This window comes from Macadamia integrifolia, unplaced genomic scaffold, assembly GCF_013358625.1.
Source record: "Macadamia integrifolia cultivar HAES 741 unplaced genomic scaffold, SCU_Mint_v3 scaffold_187A, whole genome shotgun sequence".
Lineage (NCBI taxonomy): Eukaryota > Viridiplantae > Streptophyta > Magnoliopsida > Proteales > Proteaceae > Macadamia > Macadamia integrifolia.
Window position 1 is genome coordinate 343401 of NW_024870634.1, and position 21232 is coordinate 364632.

At 39.6% G+C, this 21232-nt stretch overlaps 1 protein-coding gene across 6 annotated transcripts in view; it reads right to left on the reverse strand.

Moving 5' to 3' along the window:
• Positions 1–15983: 15983 nt before the first annotated feature.
• LOC122071084 (ATP-dependent DNA helicase Q-like 2) overlaps positions 15984–21232 on the reverse strand; it is a 38018-nt gene continuing 32769 nt past the window's right edge. For 2 of the 6 annotated variants that reach the window (XM_042635359.1, XM_042635357.1), the window contains exon 9: positions 16430–16564. Coding sequence is in view for 3 of the 6 variants with exons in the window: in XM_042635357.1 (XP_042491291.1) it covers positions 16516–16564 (49 nt within the window). In the remaining 3 variants the exon portion in view is untranslated. Of the gene's footprint in view, positions 16327–16419; positions 16565–21232 lie in introns of those variants that run through there. The other 4 variants (XM_042635356.1, XR_006138051.1, XM_042635361.1 and 1 more) reach the window with 4 other exon arrangements.

Here is a 21232-nt window from a genome sequence, read left to right on the forward strand (position 1 = left end):
TTTTTTTTGTATCAGCTTCCACTGTGGATGTATAAGCATGACTGTCAGGTTTTAGTTATTAGTGTTAGGTCTATTATAGGTACTCCTTGATCTCCAGTTCTCATTCTTTTGACTACTATTGAAACCATGTAACTTATAAGGTAGTGGTGTTTCAACAAATCTTATCCATCTCTATCTAACAGTTTTTGTAGGTTGATATTATTGGTTGGCTTGAAGCTGAGTGAACAAGAAGACCAAAGTAGACATAGGTTTGAAGGTTTGTGCAGTCTTTATGGTGTTGAGCTAATTATTTACTTTGTTTATCTGAATCAATCTCTTGATAGTTGGCATGTCATATTCAACTTTCCTTTTCATTTATATTATTTGAATTGATGAATGTGAAAAAAAAAAAAAAAAGAAGGTCTTTGAAGGAAATCAGAAAATTTTAAGTTGTTCTTAGCAAGACAAGCATTGCTTCCATGTGATGGGAATTTTTCTGGTCAAGTTCATAAGGTTGCTGATCTAAAAGATAGTAGGTTTTACTTTTGAAATGTCAATCTTTTAAAATCTATTGTTTGAAAGGATGAGGTTAATGACTTAATGTTGGTCTTTGTATTCCTATGAATTCTTCACATATATCTAATTCTTGGTTGTGGATATTGATGGGATTTTTTGTTGTTCTATGTTTCCAAATTGCCATCTTTCGATTATTTTTCAGGACTCACAGATTGAATCCACTAAAGTACTCATCCAGCTTGCATGCCAGTTATAAATTACATACCTCTGTCATTGGAGTTGTCATCCTCCTTTTTTGGGTTGGAAAGAGAGCAAGACACAAGACTTGGATAGGTTTACTCTTTTTAGTGGTTAATGGTTTGCGATTAGAAGATGGGATGGGAAGCAAGGTTCGAAATCTCATTTCGTTTCGGTCTTTCGGTGGGTTTAGAAACTGAAGTTTCGTTTCGTTTTGGAAAAATTTCGGCCAAAATGGTGTATTTTTTTTTTTTTTTTCGATTGACTGTTTCGGTGGTCAAATTGCCATATTTTGACCTGAAACTTTGTGGGTAACTTATTTTAAGGTTAATAAACATGCTTAGAATACAAAAATGCAAAAATATTAGGACATGACATTGTTTTAGAGTTGCACCATTGTTTGGAAGCAACCATCGAATTGTTCTGAAAATTTTACTTGGTTTTGGAGAAAGAACTTTACCTTTCCTAAGCTTTGAATGTGTAGATCTTGTAGGAATCCAATGGAAGCCAAAATGTATGATGATGTGGCAAATTAAAGGCTTGTTGGAGACTTAGACTTTTTCCTTCAAAATATGCAACTGGAACCAAAACCACCGAGACAGGCGAGACATAATCGAAATTTCAACCGAGATATGGTATTTATAACATATGGAATGTACCGAGATACTGAAACAATACTGAAATTTCGGCCAAAATACCAAAATTTCGACCGAAATTTTGTACAAATGTTATTTCGTATGTAATTGCGTTTCAGCACCAAAAAAACACCAAAATTCCGAAATTTCAAATTTTGGCGAGATTTCAAACCATGGATGGAAGACTAGAAGTTAGAAAGGGAGGTTGAATTTTTTAGCAATTTTTGTTTCTAAGATAGTGTCATGGCAACTTATATCCATGCATTCAAATTATTTTATATATGTTCTTTTTATTTTATGTTTAGGGGGTTCTTCTCATTTCATCAAAACTAATATTCCCAAAATTGTATTGGGTTTAACACCAAACTAATACACTTTATAAAGCCATTTAAAGTTTTTTTAATTAGCAATATAGTTTATGCAGATTGAACTAGATGATTTTTATGTGTACACTCAAAAGCAAATACTAAAAAAAATTGAAATAATTGGTTAATCTATTAAGTAAATAATCGGTAAATGGCTAGTAAATATCTGGATATTCAGTATCTGTATGCTAAACAAATCGGACCGGATAATATCCGGAATCATTTATAATACCAAATTCAAATATCATACCACTTTTATATGTCCGACGAGTAACCGGATCGAATTCGGAAAACGGATTGTTAAACGAATTTGAATACGGATAATACCATATTCGATTCGAATTTGGTCCGTTTACAAGCCTACTCCCTGCTTCCATCATCAAATCCTTCAAGAGTCTCCTCTACTCCTTCCTCTGGAAAGGCTCCGATTCCTCTAAATTCCTAAGACCTTTAAGTTGGGACAAGGTTTATCTTCCCAAAGCTAAAGGAGCTCTGCGGATTAGAAGAATCAAAACCACCAACTCTATTGGTATTCTTAAGCTCATATGGAAGATTGTGTCCAAGCAAAAAAAAATCTGGGTGGACTGGATATACTCGGGTCTGCTCAAATCTAATTCCTTGTGGACTGCTCCTTCCATCCCGGATGCCTTCTGGATTTGGCAAAAAATTCTTGACCATAGATCCATTTCCCTTTCTGCCATCTCCTTCGTTATAGGCAATGGCTAGGATATTTCCAAAAGACCCCTGGCACCCATCTAGCATCCTCTCTCTCCTCATCTCACCTAGAGTCATCTAATCTTCCAGTCTTCCTTCTAATGCCTCTGTCTCTCCTCTATTATCTCTTCCTTTGGCTGGTCCCCTCCGCCCTCCCTCCCGCCCCTCCTTGAGCTTTGGTCCAGTCTTCCCCCTCTTCCCCCAAAACACCGAGGAAGAGAGGACAAATGTATTTGGCCCCCCTCTAACAAATCATTTTCTTCCGCCTCCACTTGGTCTTTTATCTGCACCCCTTCCCCGGTGGTTCCTTGGCGTAAGGTTGTTTGGTTCAAAAATCACATTCCTCGGCATAGCTTCACCCTTTGGCGATGTCTGACCAAATGCTTTCCCACCCAATCCTTTCTCATCCATCGTCATATCCCTGCCAACCCTGTTTGTTGCCTCTGTCCCCTTGGCATTGAGGACATCCCTCATCTCTTCTCTTGCCCTTTCTCTTCCTACATCTGGAAGGTTGTCCAAATGTTGGCGAAACAGAAGACCCATCCTTCCTATTGACAGGGAATGGAACTGGATTGATATGACCTTCTCCGGTTCCACCATCTGTGACACTGTTGGCAAATTGGATTTTTGTGCTACTATCAATCATCTCTGGATGGAGCATAACATCCGTAGATGGACTTCCAAATCCCGTTCCCCGGATAAGATTTAGAAAGCTATCTACTTTGATGTTAAGTCCAAAACCTCTTCCCTTCAGACTAGACCAGCAAATAATACCCCCAGAAATTCCCACATCATTACCTCCTGGAACCTTCAGGTTGACTTCCTCCACCCCACTTGATGTCTTCTGGGTTATAGCTTCCCCCCCCCCTTTTTGCTGATGGTCTTTGATATCAATTCTGCATATTGCTATTTTGATTTGCGTAGATGTAGTTTGTAATTTTTTGTTGCTTGTTGCTTGGATTTTGGCCTCGGCATTGGTCAACCTGTTGGCTGGGTCAGTCCTGGTCCTTTCCCCCCCTCTCCCCCCAGTATTTTCTTCTCCTTGGTATTGAATTATTTATTCATCCCAAAAAAAAAAAAACACGAACATAACCCAACCCTAAGCTTATTTGCAATAAAATAAGCCCATTAAGTGACTAATCTGCATCAATTCGACCTCTCTTAGAAAAAATTCGTCCTCAAATTTTGTAAAGCGTGAGGGTGAATATAAGATGGTTCACGTCCCTCTTAAAGCCGTAAAAAAATCCAAGTAGCTCTTTAATAATAAGGATGTAGTCTCGAATGTGAGGAGCTCGATCTTCAGGATACTTTAACGGGATGACGAACTCCACATGCTCAGCTTCAACAAACTCAAATGTATCCATGAGATCATCCACATGAACGCCTTCAACCACTGTGTTCTTGACCTCCACAATTTCAAGCTCAAGCACCTTAGGATCTTCCGCTTGGATGTTCACAGTCATCACAGTTGTTGTAGTGTCAAGTTCCTCAGTCTCAACCTCATTGTCCATTGTGGCAACCTTGTTGCTTTCGAATTCCTCCACATGAGTCTCGTTGATGGGATCATCAATGACTAGCTCTCCTTGACAATAGGAATTGCTCGAATTTCTTCAATACTAACCTCAACTTTTGACTCTAGCTCATTGGTTGGAGGTCCCTTCACTTGTTGCTCCTTTGCAATTTGTTGCAACAAAACGGCCACATGGTCAAACAATTCCTTCATGCTCTCGTCACATGTGGGTGGTTTTTGGAGTGTAATTAGAGGGAACTCCGGTGGAGGAAAGTACATACTTCGTTCACGTTTAGATAGGTACATGCCTGCCAACTCATACTCTAACGTCCCAAGTTCTAGGCCTACACCTTTGAGCTTGAAGTTGCCTTTCACGGACTCTCCATTGTATTCGAACACAAACACTCATTTCGGAGTAAGCATATTGAAGTCGTTGTGCCTCTGTCAGGTTGTAGGAATCAAAGTAGTCGTACAATTCTTTTACCCATTCAAGGAAGATCTATGAAGAAAATTTCTCACGAAATTCACGTGGCTCCATCCTTAGTTTGGCTACTCTCTGATACGAAATAATGTAGGACTAGAATCACAAGTGATCCTAATCCCAGGCAGGATCTGAAATTCTAGCTGAATAGAGAAGATGTCCTCCAAAAGATTAGTTCTAGCTCTCAAACACTCTCTCACAGCAAACAAAAAAGGAAAATAAGAAAAGAAAGAGAATTTGGAGGGTTGAGAAGGGGGAAGAAGAACTAGTGAATGGGCATCTCACCCCTCAGGTTTGGGTATCTCACAGCACAATAGCATAAGCCCTCTTTTTTTAATTAATAAATTCGTGTTCAATGTTGTTGCCCCTAACAAACTTATATAGAAGACTCAAAAATAACTAAAACACTAAAAAGGAAAGGCCTAACCCAATCCTTACTCCCTGCTTCCACTTACAAGGCCATTAACTCTCTTCTCTGTGCCTTCCCTTGGAAAGGATCTAATGCCACCAGATTCCTCCACCCCATGAGCTAGTCTAATGGTTGCCATCCCATGGCTGGAGGAGGATTAGGCCTCCTTAAAATCAAGGATGTCAAATTCTTAAGCTCATTCGGAAGATTGTCTCCAAGCAAAGCAGCATCTGGGTCTCCTGGATTTACTCTACCCCTCTTAAAAATGACTCCCTTTGGACTGTCATCCTTTCTTCTGATGCTTCCTGGATCTAGCGCAGTATCCTCAATTCTAGACCTCTTGCCCTCATAGCCATTTCTTGCACTATTGGCAACGGCTCCTTGACCTCTCTAGCTTGACCCCTGGCACCCTGACGGCATCCTTCTCCCCTTGGCTTCCCCTAGAATCATCTCCTCCTCTAGTTTGTTTTGCTCTGCCACTGTGGCCTCCATCCTTTCCCCCGATGGCTGGTCCCCTCCTTTTCTCCCTCCCCCCTTGGTGGACCTTTGGTCCTCCCCCCTCCCATCCCCCTGGCCACAGAGGATTACAAGATATTGTTAATTGGATGCTCTCCTCTTCGGGCCTATTCTCCTCCGCCTCTGCTTGGAACTTCACTCGCTCCAAAGACCCTTTTATTCCTTGACGAAACATCATCTGGTTTAAAGGGCACATCCCTCACCATAGCTTCACTGTCTGACGAGCCCTCTCCTAATGCCTCCGTACGCAATCTTTCCTCAACTACCGCCACATCCATATCCCCACCTCCTGTTGTTTGTGCTGGAATGGTACTGAAGATGTTAACCATCTTTTCTTCTCTTGCCCTTTTTATGCTTCTATTTGAAAGAAGGTCCTTCGCTCTTGCTGGCCTTCCCCAATGTTCATAGTATCGGGTTTCGACCCCTGGGGAGACCGAAATTTTGGTCGAAACCTGGGAAATTTCGAGGATACCGAGGAATTTTTCCCGGTATGGTGGAAACTTAGGTTTCGACCCTCAAAAATTTTTTTTGTCTGATTTTTTGTGTCCATCCTATTTTAAACATTTCTAACACAATCACATCATTAGTTTCATAAAAGAAATACATAAAGTCTTACTTATGTGGTGAACCAAAGGTTCGATAATCATTACGCTGACTTGTTCACTGAAATATGTTATAGGCAAATTAATTTTCAAAAACTAGAAAAAATAAATAAATAAATTCAGCCACCGCAAATGCGTAGATCGGGTCCTCCCAAGTAATATAAAAAATTTAAATAATTCTACTCTATTTACAAGTATATTCTATAAAAAAATGATTTTTTGGGAAGTTGGGACATACCTTTTTGGTCCAACATGTCTTTCTTATGTAGATGAAGCAAGAACCACCCTTAAATTCAACTTTGTTCGGCAAAAAATGGAAATCTACACTGTTTCCCCAAGTTTCCCACTCCTAGGAGAAAAAACTAAGAGAGTCGAATTCTACTAAAGAAGGCTTGGGTTTCTTTCCAAACTAACTTATATAGGACTTGGTTCAAGTCGAACCAGTTGGTATGGTCGAAATTTCCTATGTTTCGGTCGAAACATGTAGAAACATGGTCGAAACCTGTGACTTTTAAAAGTCACAAGACATATCGTATCGACCTTTAGGGATACGGTTAGACCTAGTTCATGAACCATAGTCTTGCCCCCGTCCTAGCCTCCCCTCCCCCGGGAATGGATTTTGATTGACATGACCTTTAGTGGCTCCACCATATGTGACACAATCGAAAAGATCGCTTTTTGCGCCACCATCAATCACCTTTGGATGGAACGTAACCTTCGTAGATGAACCCCCAACTCCTGTTCCTTCGAAGGGATTTGAAAAGCCATCTATTTTGATGTTACTTCCAAACTAAGATCCCTCCGTCTCCGCCCGGTTTGCAACACTTCAAGGAATAGGCTCATTGTTGTCTCCCGGGCCTCCCTTCCACTACCATCCCCCCCCCCAAATAAATGGATACCTTTGCTAGCTTGTTGGGGGTTTAACCCCCTCTTGAGCCCCCCTGTGGATTTGCTCCTTTTTTTCCACCCTCTTTCCCCTTGTATATTCTTCTCCTTAGTAATGATTTATTTATTCATCCAAAAAAAAAACAAAGGAAATAGACTCAAAACATGACTCCAACTAAACTAATGAATTGAATCCCGTTTTTCTATTTTTTACCCATATTTAGGCCCATTAAAGTGGCCCATTACAAAGAAAGCCCATGGGATCAAAGGCCCAACACATACATAACCCAACCCAAGGAATATTTGAAATAAAATCAGTCCATTAAGTGACTTATCTGCATCAGAATGCAGTCTTCATGTCCAGATTGTGAAGGTCCCAGCATAAGTTAACAACATAAGATAAGATAACATGGATCGTGTTCATCTTAGCCACTGGAGCAAACGTCTCCTGGTAGTCAATTCCATAGGTCTAAGTAAAGCCCTTGGCAACCAATCTAGCCTTGTAATGAGCCACTGTACCATCAGCCTTCTGCTTAACTGTGAAGGCCTAGGAACACATCATTCACACCACACTCCCGACGCACCTCTCCACTTTACCCATCTTATTTTAATTATGTGAAACATCATCCTCAATATCACCTTCTTTATTTATGATTGAGCCCAGATACCTAAAATAATCACTTTGCAGAACCCTCCTCTCATCAATTTTGATCACCTCATTATCTGTCTTAGTTAAACACCATATACTCCATATTCATTCTACTTGTCTTCATAGTTGTGAAGGTGTCCACGCAGCTTTGTCCCGATTGGCAACTTAATTGGCTAGGTGCCTTGCTGTTGTCAGCTTAATTTTTTCCTTCCTCAACTGCCTTGGTTCGCTTAGGCGCCATGACAACTATGTTTATCTCAAAACCTTTTGATTCCAATGTTGATCACCATAACTTCAACTCGACGTTAATCCCCTCTTTTGTCTCATCCACCAAAACAATATCATCAGTAAAAATCATATATCAATGAACCTCATCGTGAATGCCTCAGGTTAATTCATCCACGATAAGCGAAAACAAATAGGGGTTTAAAGTTGATCCTAGATGTAACCCAATTGCAATAATAACAATAATAATAGTAATGATAACAACAATAAGAAGAACGATAATAGAAATAAATAAAAATTGTACTAAGAATGAAAATAATAAAACAAATTAATAATAATTATTATTAAAAATATGACTGACAATAATAATATGACTGACAATAATAATACTAAGGCTTTTAAGGCTATGAAATGTAATTCAAGGGCAATGTTTCATCCAAAAAAATCCAAAATGCGACAGAGAAATCATGAAATAGGGTGAAATCAATTGAGATAGAAATTATAAAATAGCTCTCCAACTATTTACAAATTTCTACTCAACTTAAGCACCAAAAAAAAAAATCTAAGAAATTGAAATACCTCCCTTAAATTGCATTAGAAATTCAACCAAAGAATTCCTTAGGTATGATCAATCATAATTGCATTGTACATTGACGACATTGACCTAACTCGTGATGACATTGTAGGAACCAAGATTCTTCAAGGGAATCTCCTTCACTGCTTTTGATTAATATATTATTGATAGTTTGTGTTTTTTAGTATGGAAGTAGCAAGGTCCAAAAGAAGGTACCACCCACAATAGACTAGGCATCCAGGCAGCCTAGTTAGGGTCTGGGTGACTATCTCCTTAGTGCATAATCGCCTTACTACAAGGCCCATCACTTATTTATGCAAATAACATTTAAGATAGTATTCATAAATTAGCAAATACCCCATATTTGAATCCAACAAAAATAGTTTAAAAATCAAGGTCCAAAAAGGAAAAAAAGGTCAACCGCCCCCTCGGTCCAAGGACAAAAACTGGATTTTTTGTTGCGTGGCGATTTTCAACTTTCAAATGCTTGGGTTTGTCGCAATTCTAAAAATTTTATAAATCTCATCATAGTAAAATATTGTTAAAAACTAAAGTGCGATAAAATAATCTTTTGTTTTGATATCCATAAAATTATTTTCATCCAGGTGATTGTAATAGCATTCAAGCACTTTAAAATAAGTTTGACCAGAACATAATTTTACCATTACAACTTAGATTTCAGTAATCTTATACTTGCTGAAATTTGGTTTACAAAAAGTCTGTTGTAAAAATAAAATCATTTGACCAGTCAAACTTATTAGAGAACAAGAACATTTCTCTAAATTTTGATTTTTTATAACTTAATGTGACTTAATATTGATGTGGTTAACATTGATTTTTTATGACTTGATGTGGCTTCATATGGATTTTTTATGAGACAAGGTATATGTAGCATACTAAATAATGCTACGAAATAGGGAAAATACAAAAGAAACTTGGCATCTTGGTCGCCTACACGTAGGCGACAAGCCCTTCGGCACACCGCCTTGGGTCACCTTGCCACTTGGCAATTATGATGCCAACTAATTTCAGCATTTGAAGTTAAAAATGAATTAGGAAGAGTTTGTGACTAAACCAAGTACCATTAGCTGTTTGGTGCAGAGTTTGTGTAGAAATGCAACCCTAAAACGATGCAGAAGATAATGGAAAAATAAGAACAAGCAATGCACACAGATTTACGAGGTTCGACAAGATTGCCTACGTCCTGCTTCACTATCAATGGAGAATAAGGTTACAACACTCGTTCCTCACACCTCTCAGTATTGCTTGCATTACAGAGAAAGAAACCCTCGCTACAAATATATAGCGAAAAACCCTAATCCGGAAAGTACACAGCTGCCCTCAAATAAAAAATTTGAGTGAGGGGCTGCACCCCCCTACACCCTCTGCTATACAGGGGGCCTCCTGCCCCCCTTGCAATCCCCACGGCCTGCTAACCAGCTAGCGGGACTGCCGTCCTGCCTGTCGAGGCGCTGCACCAATACTCCCTGGATTAAACTGTGACGGAATACAAGACATCTTAAGCCAACAGTTTGTTACCAAGTACCACTGGCTGTTCAGTGCATGACCAGCTTTCATTGTTGGGACCGCCTCTCTATTAACAAACAGAGTACTACATCTGGATACTTCTACAAAAATCCCCATGTATCTTTGGGAGTCCCATCCAACAGATTTTCAGAAATAAACAAACACTATTTCTATTTGAAGGACTTCCAAACGCTGACTGGGCTAATTCAACATAGATACAAATGGATGGATGATAACACAAGTTACTTCTGGTTGCTTTTTGGTGCTAGTAAAATGTAATCCATAAAGTCTGTTCAAAAGTGAAGCAAGAATTTGAGATGCATATCCAGTTTCTATTTTTATTAGTGGGCAAAGACATGAAGTAGAATTTAAACAGGGGAATTATAAAAAGGAAGCCATAGTGACCTTCATTCAAACTTAATGAAATTCTGTCCAGGTGTGTCAACCCCTCTCAACCCAGAACTCCTCCAACTCCAGCTCAAAAGAAAATTAATAAAAAATGGGTACAGATATCACATCTTTACCATAGTTGTCAAGGCGTCGCCTAGGCGTCGCCTAGGCGGCGCCTTGGCATCCCGGCGGTAAATCATAGCCATGGCAGTACAACGACTAATGGTTGCACACTTGGCGGTCGCCTTGGACGGATAGGCGACGCCTTGGCGTCGCCATGGACGCCATACCACGTTTTAGTACCTAGGCGGTCGATTTTTTTTTTTTTACTATCAATATTTTATTTATATATTTTAATTGGGTTTTTTTTTTTTTTACTAACATTTTCTATTATGATTTGAGACCAAACCCTCGGTCGATTTCAAATTTTCAATTAACGCCACAAACCCTCGATCGAAGCTCGAGAGTTCGAAGAGACGAAAACCAAAAACCCTCGACCGCTGCAACGATTTCTCTTCTCCTTCTCCGGCAGCCACTGTTGCGTCCTCTGCTCCTCTCCTTCTTCTTCTCCTTCTCCGGCAGCCACCGCTGGTTCTTCTCTTCTCCTTCTCGTTCTCCGGCAGCCACCGCTGGTCCGCTGCAACTGTTCTCTCCTTCTCCTTCTTCTCCTTCTCCGGCAGCCACCGCTGCAACGATTTCTCTTCTCCTTCTCCGGCAGCCACTGTTGCGTCTTCTGCTCCTCTCCTTCTTCTTCTCCTTCTCCGGCAGCCACCGCTGGTTCTGCTCTTCTCCTTCTCCTTCTCCGGCAGCCACCACTGCAACTGTTCTCCTCTTTCTTCTTCTTCTCCGGCAGCCACCGCTGCAACTCTTCTCCTTCTCCTTCTCCTTCTCCTTCTTCGGCAGCCACCGCTGCTCTTTTCCTCCTTCTCCTTCTCCGGCGGCCACCGCTGCAAGCCTGCAACTCTTCTCCTCCTTCTCCTTCTCCGGCAGCCACCGCTGCAACTCTTCTCCTCTTTCTTCTTCTCCGGCAGCCACCGCTGCAACCCTTCTCCTCCTTCTCCTTCTCCTTCTCCTTCTTCGGCAGCCACCGCTGCTCTTTTCCTCCTTCTCCTTCTCCGGCGGCCACCGCTGCAACTCTTCTACTCCTTCTCCTTCTCCGGCAGCCACCGTGCAAGTCTTCTCCTCCTTCTCCTTCTCCGGCAGCCACCACTGCAAGTCTGCAACTCTTTTCCTCTTTCTCCTTCTCCGGCAGCCACCACTGGAAGTCTGCAACTCTTTTCCTCCTTCTCCTTCTCCGGCAGCCACCACTGCAAGTCTGCAACTCTTTTCCTTTTTCTCCTTCTCCGGCAGCCACCACTGGAAGTCTGCAACTCTTTTCCTCCTTCTCCTTCTCCGGCAGCAACCAACATATAGGACTGGTTTTCCGGCAGCAACCAACAGTGACATCTTCTTTGCTCCTTCTCCGGCAGCAAGAACGACAACAACCACAATACGATATCGCCTGCGACATCTTCTCCTTCGGCAGCAAGAGCGACAACCAGGTAAGGGCCCCACCTACTAGTAACTTCAAATCTTCAATGTTTATAATATGGTTTCCTCTTTATCTGTATATCTAGTTATCTACTATCTAGAGTTTGATTCTTGATCTGAAGATGGGAAATCATATATTTTAGATTGCTGGAAAAAAAAAAATATAAGAACTTGACAATGGTCTTGGTTGTGTATTTGTGTTAAGTGAAATGATTAAGTTGGATTTGTGAGTGTTTGATTGTTTTTTTTTTATGTTATCATGTTAATGTTATTGGTTAACACTTAACATACTTTGTTACTCTGTTTTGTAACTTGTAGGATAGGACTATAGGAGTTCATAATGGATGGTACTGTTGGTGGACCTGGTAGTAGTGGGGATGATAATATAAGCACGGCTGCATATGATCCATCCAAAGACCCAACCAGGAAGGCCAAATCAAATGACCCTGGGTGGAAGTATGGGTATTGGCCTGACCTGTCAGACAAGAACCTTGTTAAATGCACTCTTTGTGGAAAACCTCAAGTGTGGAATTAAAAGGTTAAAGCAACATTTGGTGGGTGGATATGGAGATGTTGCTAAGTGTACCAAGACAACTGTAGCGATTGCTACAGAGATGAATGCAGCTCTTATGCGCAATAAGAAGAAAAGGATGCAAGACGTTTTGGATGATGATGATGTTGATGTTGATGCTGGTGCTGATGCTGGTGCTGGTGTTGGTGTTGGTGTTGGTGCTGGTGTTGATATAGAAGTTGAAGGTCAAAGACAGTCTAGTAGGACTCCTTCTTCTACAACCTCTAGACTTATTCCTAGCTCTGGGACATTTGCTAAGAAAAAGAAAGTAGTCATTCAGCCACAAGTAAGGGGCCCCATGGATGCTCATGTTAGACGGACTCCTGAGCAAGTGGTTGCTGAGAGGCATCTTAAAGGTAGTACTCAGACTACTATAGAGAACCGGTTTAGATCAGCGGAAGAAAAAAAGAGAGTTGATAATCACATTGTTGACTGGGTTTATCAGTGTGGTATTCCATTCAATGCTATTAAGTCAAGGAGGTTTGAGGTGATGGTAGAATCTATTGCACAGTACGGGTCAGGATATAAGCCCCCAAGTTATCATGAAGTGAGAGTGCCATTGTTGAAGGCAGCAAAGGATAGAACTGCAGAGATGAAGAATAAATATGAAGAGTATTGGAAGCAGTATGGGTGCACTCTAATGACTGATGGGTGGACGGATAAAAGAGGAAGGCATTTAATTAATTTCCTCGTTAACTGTCCAGAGGGGACTTATTTCATGGAATCTGTTGATGCATCTAACATATCTCAAACTGCAGAGAAGTTGTTTGAATTGATTGACAACAAAGTTCAAGAAATTGGTGAGGACAATGTTGTGCAAGTTGTGTCAGATAATGCATCGGCTTACAAATTAGCCGGTACAATGCTTATGCAGAAGAGGACAAAGCTGTATTGGACTCCTTGTGCAGCATATTGCATTGACCTGATGTTGGAGGAAATAGGATTCTTGAATGCTAATAGGACTGTGATAAGTAAGGCAAAAAAAGTAACCAACTTCATCTATAGGCACACACGCATTCTTGATGCAATGAGGGCTAGAACAAATGGGAGGGATCTTGTGAGGACAGCAGCTACTAGATTTGCAACTGCATTTCTGACACTTCAAAGCTTGTTAAAACATAGAGATGACTTGAGACATTTGTTTATTTCTGAAGAATGGACTAATTCTAATTTGGCAAAGACCGAAGCTGGGAAGAAAGTGGTTGAGACGGTGTTTGCTGTAGCATTTTGGAATGGTGAGGAAAATTGTCTTAGAGCTTCAAAGCCACTTCTTACTGTCTTGAGGATTGTGGATGGTGATGAGAGGCCTTCTATGCCTGAGGTTCAATTTGCCATGGATGAGGCAAAAAAGAAAATAAAAGAAAATTTTGGAGATAAAGAAAGGCACTACAAGAAAGTGTTGGATATTGTTAATAGGCGTTGGGAGATTCAGATGGGGCGTCCTTTGTATGGAGCAGCACTATTTCTTAATCCTGGCAAATTTTTTTCTTATAAGGAAGGTGATGATGGTGGCTACAAAATTATATCTTCTCTACAGCTTGCATTTAATGAAGTCATTGAAAGAATGATACATGAACCAGCTTTACAAGACAAGATAAATACTCAAGCCACTTTGTATAGATATTCTCGAGGTGGTTTTGCCTCGGATATGGCAATTAGATCACGGGCAACCATGAGTCCTAGTAAGTAGAGTTCATTGTTTAATGTTTAGTTGTTTTGCTTGTGTGATATATTAAATATCAATCTAACTATTTTTATATATATTTATTTTTTATAGTTAATTGGTGGGGTTCATTTGGAGGTCATGCTTTTGAGCTTTCAAAGATTGCAAGACGTATTCTAGGGCTTTGTTGCTCCTCTTCTGGTTGCGAGCGCAACTGGAGCACATTTGAGTTTGTAAGTAGCTGGGTCTCAAGTCTCTATTTCATATTTTAGACTTTTTATTTTTGGAACAATAACTTTGTTTGTTGTTCTCTATTGTTTATGAATTCAGAATTCATACCAAGAAGAGGAATAGGCTGGAACATCAACGTTTGAATGATCTAGTCTATGTTCAATACAATCGCCGCCTAGAAGAAAGGTTTCAAGAAAGACGTCTCCTCAACAGAAATTATGATCCACTTGTGCTTGATGAACTGGATTGGAGTAGTGAGTGGATGATTGACGAGCAAGTGGATGATGTAGTCCATCCCGATGCTGATCTCACATGGGACGTTGCTGGTAGAGCAATGGGGGCAACAATGGAGGGGCCCAATCGACCCAGGAGAGCTCAATCATCAACCTCTAGAGGAAATTTGTGCTACACACGCCGTGGTAGAGGGAGGGATGTTGGGGAGTCATCAGAATCAGATGGGGAAGAAGATTTGGAAGAAGAGGATGATGTGAATGATGACTTGGATGTCATAGATAATTTTGATGAAAATGCAAATGCTTCTAGTGGACAAGGACAACAAAGGAATCTGCCATCTGTTGATTTGTTGGATGATTATGATGATTAAGTTATTTGTGTTTGACTGTTTGAGTGTTTGGATTTTATATATTGTTTAAACTTTAAACTTTGAACTTGGATGATTAGTTAAGTTTTTTTTTTATGTTGAGTTCATTTGCTATCAAGCTTTATTGCTTCAGTAAGTCACTAATAGCTTAACAGGTTAGCCACTTATCTCATCATTTGATCTAATGATTCTATTTTTTGGTTTCCAAATATATATTTCTCATTCTGTCATTCATATATGATATATTGACATATATACCTTTTACTTTGTTCAGGTTGCTCACTCACTTCCAATCATTACTTTCAAGCTTCAATCACAAGTTAGCCTTTTACTTTTTACTTTTGTGTGATGTACATGTTGATTTTTTACTTTCAAGCTTCATTTTCCCCTATATTTAGTAATCAAAAGAATGCTCCTTGATTGTTTGTCCCTATGCCACACGTGACAACTATGTTGATGAGTGATGAATTGATGTATAACTGTATAAGTCAATAATTTATGTTGATTTTTGATGACATGATATGGCTATGTTGATTTTTTTGATGATTTGATGTTACTTAATGTTTGTTTTATATGTTATAGGGTATATATTCTAGGCTTGTAGCATGCTAAATAACTTTAAAAAATAGGAAAAATAAAAAAGTAGCATATTAAATAATTTTAGAAAATAGAAAAAATAAAAAATGACACGGGCGATTTGACCGCCATGGCAACGCCAAAATGGGCGATTAATCGCCAAATCGATTAGCCACCCCTCCACCGCCTTGGATCGATTTGACGCCGTGACAACTATGATCTTTACCCATTTCAAGTTCTTTGGAAAAAATTAAGGAATCCAGGGAGCATAGGTAGTTTGCAGCTCTTCATAAAGTGAGCACAATTGATTGCTCAAAATAGGGGGCTAAGCACGGCAAATAAGATGCTTTTATGTGCCAGCGAACAAAATGCTTTTATGTGCTAACATGAAGAAGAAAACTCCAGCCATCACTTCATAAACTGAATAATGTATCAGATGGGAAGGTGCTATTTTCTAGATTTTCAATCCAGTGTGGACCCATGGAATACTAATACCAACCAGTTTGATATATTAGCCTAGTAGACCTGATACCAGTCATAGCACTATTGAAAAAAAGCTCCAAGGAAGATGGCCCTTTTCATATACAAAGGGGTCTAGGAAGAATGCTACAAATACATGTGGCAGTATGAGAATTTATTCCTAAGATTTGTGAATTTCCAGGATTTCTTTTAACAGACTGAGCTAACATGCAATAGTTCCCAAATATTGATCAGCTTTTGGATAATTTGAAAAGTGCTAGTGTGGTATATTATGAACTATTGTTTGCAGAGGCGCATCATATAACAATCACAGGAAAGAGACTCCATACAGTTAATTATAATGTTTTGATTTATATTCCGATAAAATATATCACTGTAGCTATTAAAGAAAAAAGTGTTTAAATCAAATAAATATGGGATACTCACCATCAGGCTTGTTTATTCCCATACCAAATGCCACCTGCAACATAATCAAAGCTGTTAGAAAGGCACGCCTACTTCGGCACAAATTAAAGTATAGGTGTATAAGAGTATAACTAGTAATTATACATACCGTACACACTATGACCTGCAACTTGTTATCACTCCACCTGCATATTCATTAAGAACATAAGCAGTGGGCTCAATGAAAATAGACGGTCCAAAGGTCTCAGATGATAACCACCCAGCCAACGTATAATAGTGAGCTCCCTAGGCTTCTAGACAATAGACATGCACCAAATCAGGAGATCCTAGGAGCAGGTTTTAGAAGGCATCCATCAAATTATTTTGTTAAAAAAAAAATTAAAAGTAAAAAATCACACATAACAACCCACAAACACATGCAAATTGAGCTAAGAGAGATTATACCTTTTCTTCCCTGGTCAATACCACACCTTTAGTAAACTAGAATTGGAATGGGCAACACCGATAGTCACTCAGGCCACCTAGGCAACTGCCTAGCCTATCACCAAATTGTCTAGGGCACCAAGGCATTTGTTGATTTGGGGATTTGGGCTTATGTCTCCAATAGACCAGCCCACCTTTATTTATAATCATGGAGAATGTTCTAGAATATTACAAGGAGCAAAACACCCTTAAGGACCTAAGGACCCATTTGGACTCTAAAACATCCCTTAAACCGCACATTACAACACTCCCCCTCAAGTTGGTGCATACACATCAAACATGCCCAACTTGCTACAAATAGGATGAAAACTTTTACCACTGAAGACTCTCAGTGAATATATTAGCTAGCTGAGCTTCAAAGGTCACAAAAGGTATACAAATAACGCCATGTTCCAGCTTCTATTTGATGAAGTGACGGTCAATCACGACATGCTTCGTACAATCATGCTGGACTGGAGTATGTACAATACTAATGGTGGACTTATTGTCACAAAAACGCATAGGAAAGTCAACTGGAACACAGATCCTGAAGAAGACCCAGGAGGACCTTGCAACCACTGCTTGCTTCTTGCTTCTTGCTTCTTGCTTCACCAAGTGACAACATTTCCTCCAACCATAGTACAATACCCAGAGGTCGATATCCAATCATCTAGGCAACTAGCACAATCTGCATCCGTGAATGCTTCAACACATAAATGGCCATTATTCTGTTCTAATCGCAAGTTAGGTTCCCTCTTTAAAGAGTGATTTGTGATCTCGCCTCTCACCTCTCTTCTCTCTTCAGTCTTCTTTCTTTCTTCTTCTCTTTTCTTTCTTTCCTTGGTTTGGTTGCAGGATTCTAGAATCGTAATATGGTATCAGAGCCTCTATGATCAAACCTAGGGTTTATACATTCCTCTCTACTGACTTCCTTCTTCTGCTGAACCTCTCCAGTGTGTAGCCGCCTATTGCTGCGTTTACTATGGCTTAAATCACATGGAGTGATTGTTCTTGGATCGTGATATGATATTACTGCCCTAATTGATTTTTTTTAGTAGGGTTTTGGTCAAATCGATTTTTAGCAGGGTTTTTTTTATACCCATCAATCCGTGTTGTTCCTGGCTGGTTGTACGCTCCTCAAAAAACATATCACCCACTTCTAATGGGGTAATGAGAGATTCAGAGGCACATCTTCCACTCTAGTAGATTCCCCCTGAAGAGGTGTAATGGCAAGTTAATAAGCTTTTGATTCATGGAACACAACATCTATGGTGATGTAAAATTGTCTTGTAGGAGGATGATGACAACGATACCCCTGTGAATAGGAGAATAGACAAGGAAGATGCAACGAATCCCATGAGGATCAAACTTCCCATGTTGTTGGTGATTCCTTGTAAAGGCCAAACACCCAAACACTTTGGGAGGCATAACAAATGAAGAGGAACCCATCAGAACCTCAACAGGACAGCGAGAGGACAATACATGGGAAGGCATCCGATTAATTAGATAGGCACCAAAAAGCACATCATCACTCCAGTGAGGGGGAACATGAGTCTCAAACATCAAGCACCTGGCCACCTCTAGCAGGTGGTGGTTTTCCTCTTTGCAACCCCATTCTAAGTAGCGATGTCTACACAACTGATTTGATATAGAATCCCTTGGTCAACCAAATACACTTGGAATTCCCCATCAGTATCTTATGGGCCATTATCAGTGTGAAGAATTCTGACAACAACAAAGCCTTATCCCAACTTAATAGGGTCGACTACATGGATTCAAGCAATGTGATGGAGGGCCGGTAGAGAAAGGGAAGAAATCCCTAAGAGAACTCAGAGTTGCAGGGAAGAAGAGAAAAATTCGCACAAGGAGGGAAAGGAGGTCATATGTCTTGCCCCATACCCGGCACCAAAACATTCAATTCAATTCATTCTCAAAATCTCTCTAACAACTTGGGTTACATGTATTTATATAATAAACTGAAATTAAAACTTGCCTAATTAAAATTTAAAACTGAAATAGCAACTACTAATTACTTCCTCAAGTCTAACTAATAAAATTAGAAACGAAATAAACCTCAAATTGGTACTCCCTAATTGACGAAAAGCTACCCAAAATAAAAGATTACATATCCTCCCAAATAAAATAACTCATTATTTCCAAAATAAAGTAAATTCTAAGATATCCTACTAATCCCAAAAATCCAATCCGAATTCAGCTCATCTTGGTTGAGATTGCCCGAAGGGTCAACCAAGTTCAACCTCAATTCTGCATCAACTCCCCCAATGTTAAGAAAAACTCATCCACGAATTTTAAAAAATGATAACATAAAAACTCACGAGCGGGGGGTGAATTGCTCGTTGTCTGCATCGCAAACAAAATCCAAGATGTGAAAGTGTAGAGGTACATTTAAGTCCGGAAAATCATGGGAAAGAACGAACTCATGATGGTGAACAACTGGCACTGCATTGATGTCTTTCATTACTTGATCCACGACTTTCTCACTTTCCGTTGTCATCACCTGTTCCACTATAGGACAGTCTTCCACTTGTGTTGATGCATTTGGTTCGTCTTATGGTTGTACTGGGGTTATCACTTTCTTTGACCCAGCCAATCCATGAAGATTAAATTTTTTTTACGCATGTGGTAAGCCTGGAGGTTGCACACATTGTTGTCACGATCAAGGATGCCGTGTCGTTGTTCAAACCAACATTGACCCAATTTAATGATGTGTTAAGAAGAGTCAAACACTTCACGAAAAGCGCCATCATAATAATGAGAAACAGAGAATTCAATGAATACATCATCCTCTCACTCAAAAATAATCTGATTGGTCTTTGACAACATATCCATAGTTTTTAAGGCGTTGGTAAGGCAACGTGCGCTGATGCGGTCTAGAGATGGTAAGGAAGTGCTCCGCCTTATGTGCAGTGGCGCCTTATGGGTTTTTTTTTTTTAAAACACGTTTTAAAATTACTTGATGAAGATTCCAAATATAGATTTTTTATTGGTAGGTGTATGGTTTTGTTAACACTTGAGATGTATGGGATCAGCTTTACTCCACCAAAAATAACCAAAACAAACAAAACAAAAACACGATTCACAAACAGGATTTGGATTTTGTCAAGGGTTTTGAGAAAGGGGTTTGAGAAGGAATCAAGGAATAAGGAAATTCCACTGATCCAGGCGACCATTTTGCTCCGGCAGCGGTGAGCTTCATTATTTTTTGACAGGGGTAGAAATATAATGGATGACCTTAGGGCTTAGGTACTCATTTTGGCATCATAGAGGTAAGTATAATAAATACTTGTATTTTTTACATCTTCTTTTCTTTATATTTATAATTTTGTTTCATAATTATGTATTTATATTATATGTTAATATGATTGATGATTGATGATTGATGATTGATGAAGATGAACTTAGTTTATTCACTTTTTTGATTTGTTTTCTTGATGAATATTTTACATTGGTATGAATATGAACCTTTAATATTTATTTAACATATAAGTAATAGGATTCAACTAGGATTTAAGCCAAATAGATTGGTTTTATAAAAAAAATTACACAGGAACGCTTTATTCGATAAGGCGACGCTTTATGCCCGCCTTATCGCTAAGGCGCTTCGAAAGACCCTCAAAAGCCTCCGTCGCCTTACCGCCTTAAAAACTATGAACATATCCACCACAGATCGTGAGACAAAATTGTCGTATTCTCTCATCAATCAATAAATGAGCAGGCTTTCCATTTGGCAGTCGCACTCTGAATTTGAACACAAATGGTTCTATGACAATGATAAAAGGTCCAAATAAAATGAGTGGTAAAATGGTAAATAAATAGAAGTTGATAATGGGATGGCAGAATTGTAATTTGATAAAGTTCACTAAGAAATTTTACTGCTCATATGAGTGAAGAGCACTTGGAAGCTAAACAAATTTAGGACCAAAAGGGAATAGGGGAGAATGAGAAGGGCAATTTAGGAAGAAGGGAGGAATTCACTTAAAAGAAGTACAAAAGAGAGGAAGGGAGGGGTATTTTAGGAAATAAAAGACAATTAAAAGAAAAGGGACAAAAGGGTGAGTTTTACAGACAAAGTAGACTCTATTCTCCTTCTTGGAGATGGAAACCGGGGAGGCTGGTTCTACTACGCTGCTTTGTCGAACCAAGGGAAGCAATGCCAGAACTGTGGTGCAAAGGTTGTTCAATAAAGTTGCTGTGAAGGGGAAACCGAAAAGTGACTTAGGGGCTTCCATGACCGGCAGTGGTGTTTCGACCCCAGCAGTGGAGTTGCGACAAACCAGGTACATTACCTTCGTCGTCTTCTTCTTCTTCTTCTTCTTCTTCTTATTCTTCTTCTTCTTCTTTTGTTCTACTTCTCACTTTCTTCTGGTTCTGTCTTCTCTTCCATCTTCTACTTCTTTTTCTTTTGATGTTCTGGATCTCTCCTCTTCTTATTTTCCTTCTTCTGCTGCTCTGCTCTCTTTTTTTTTTTTTTTTTTTTT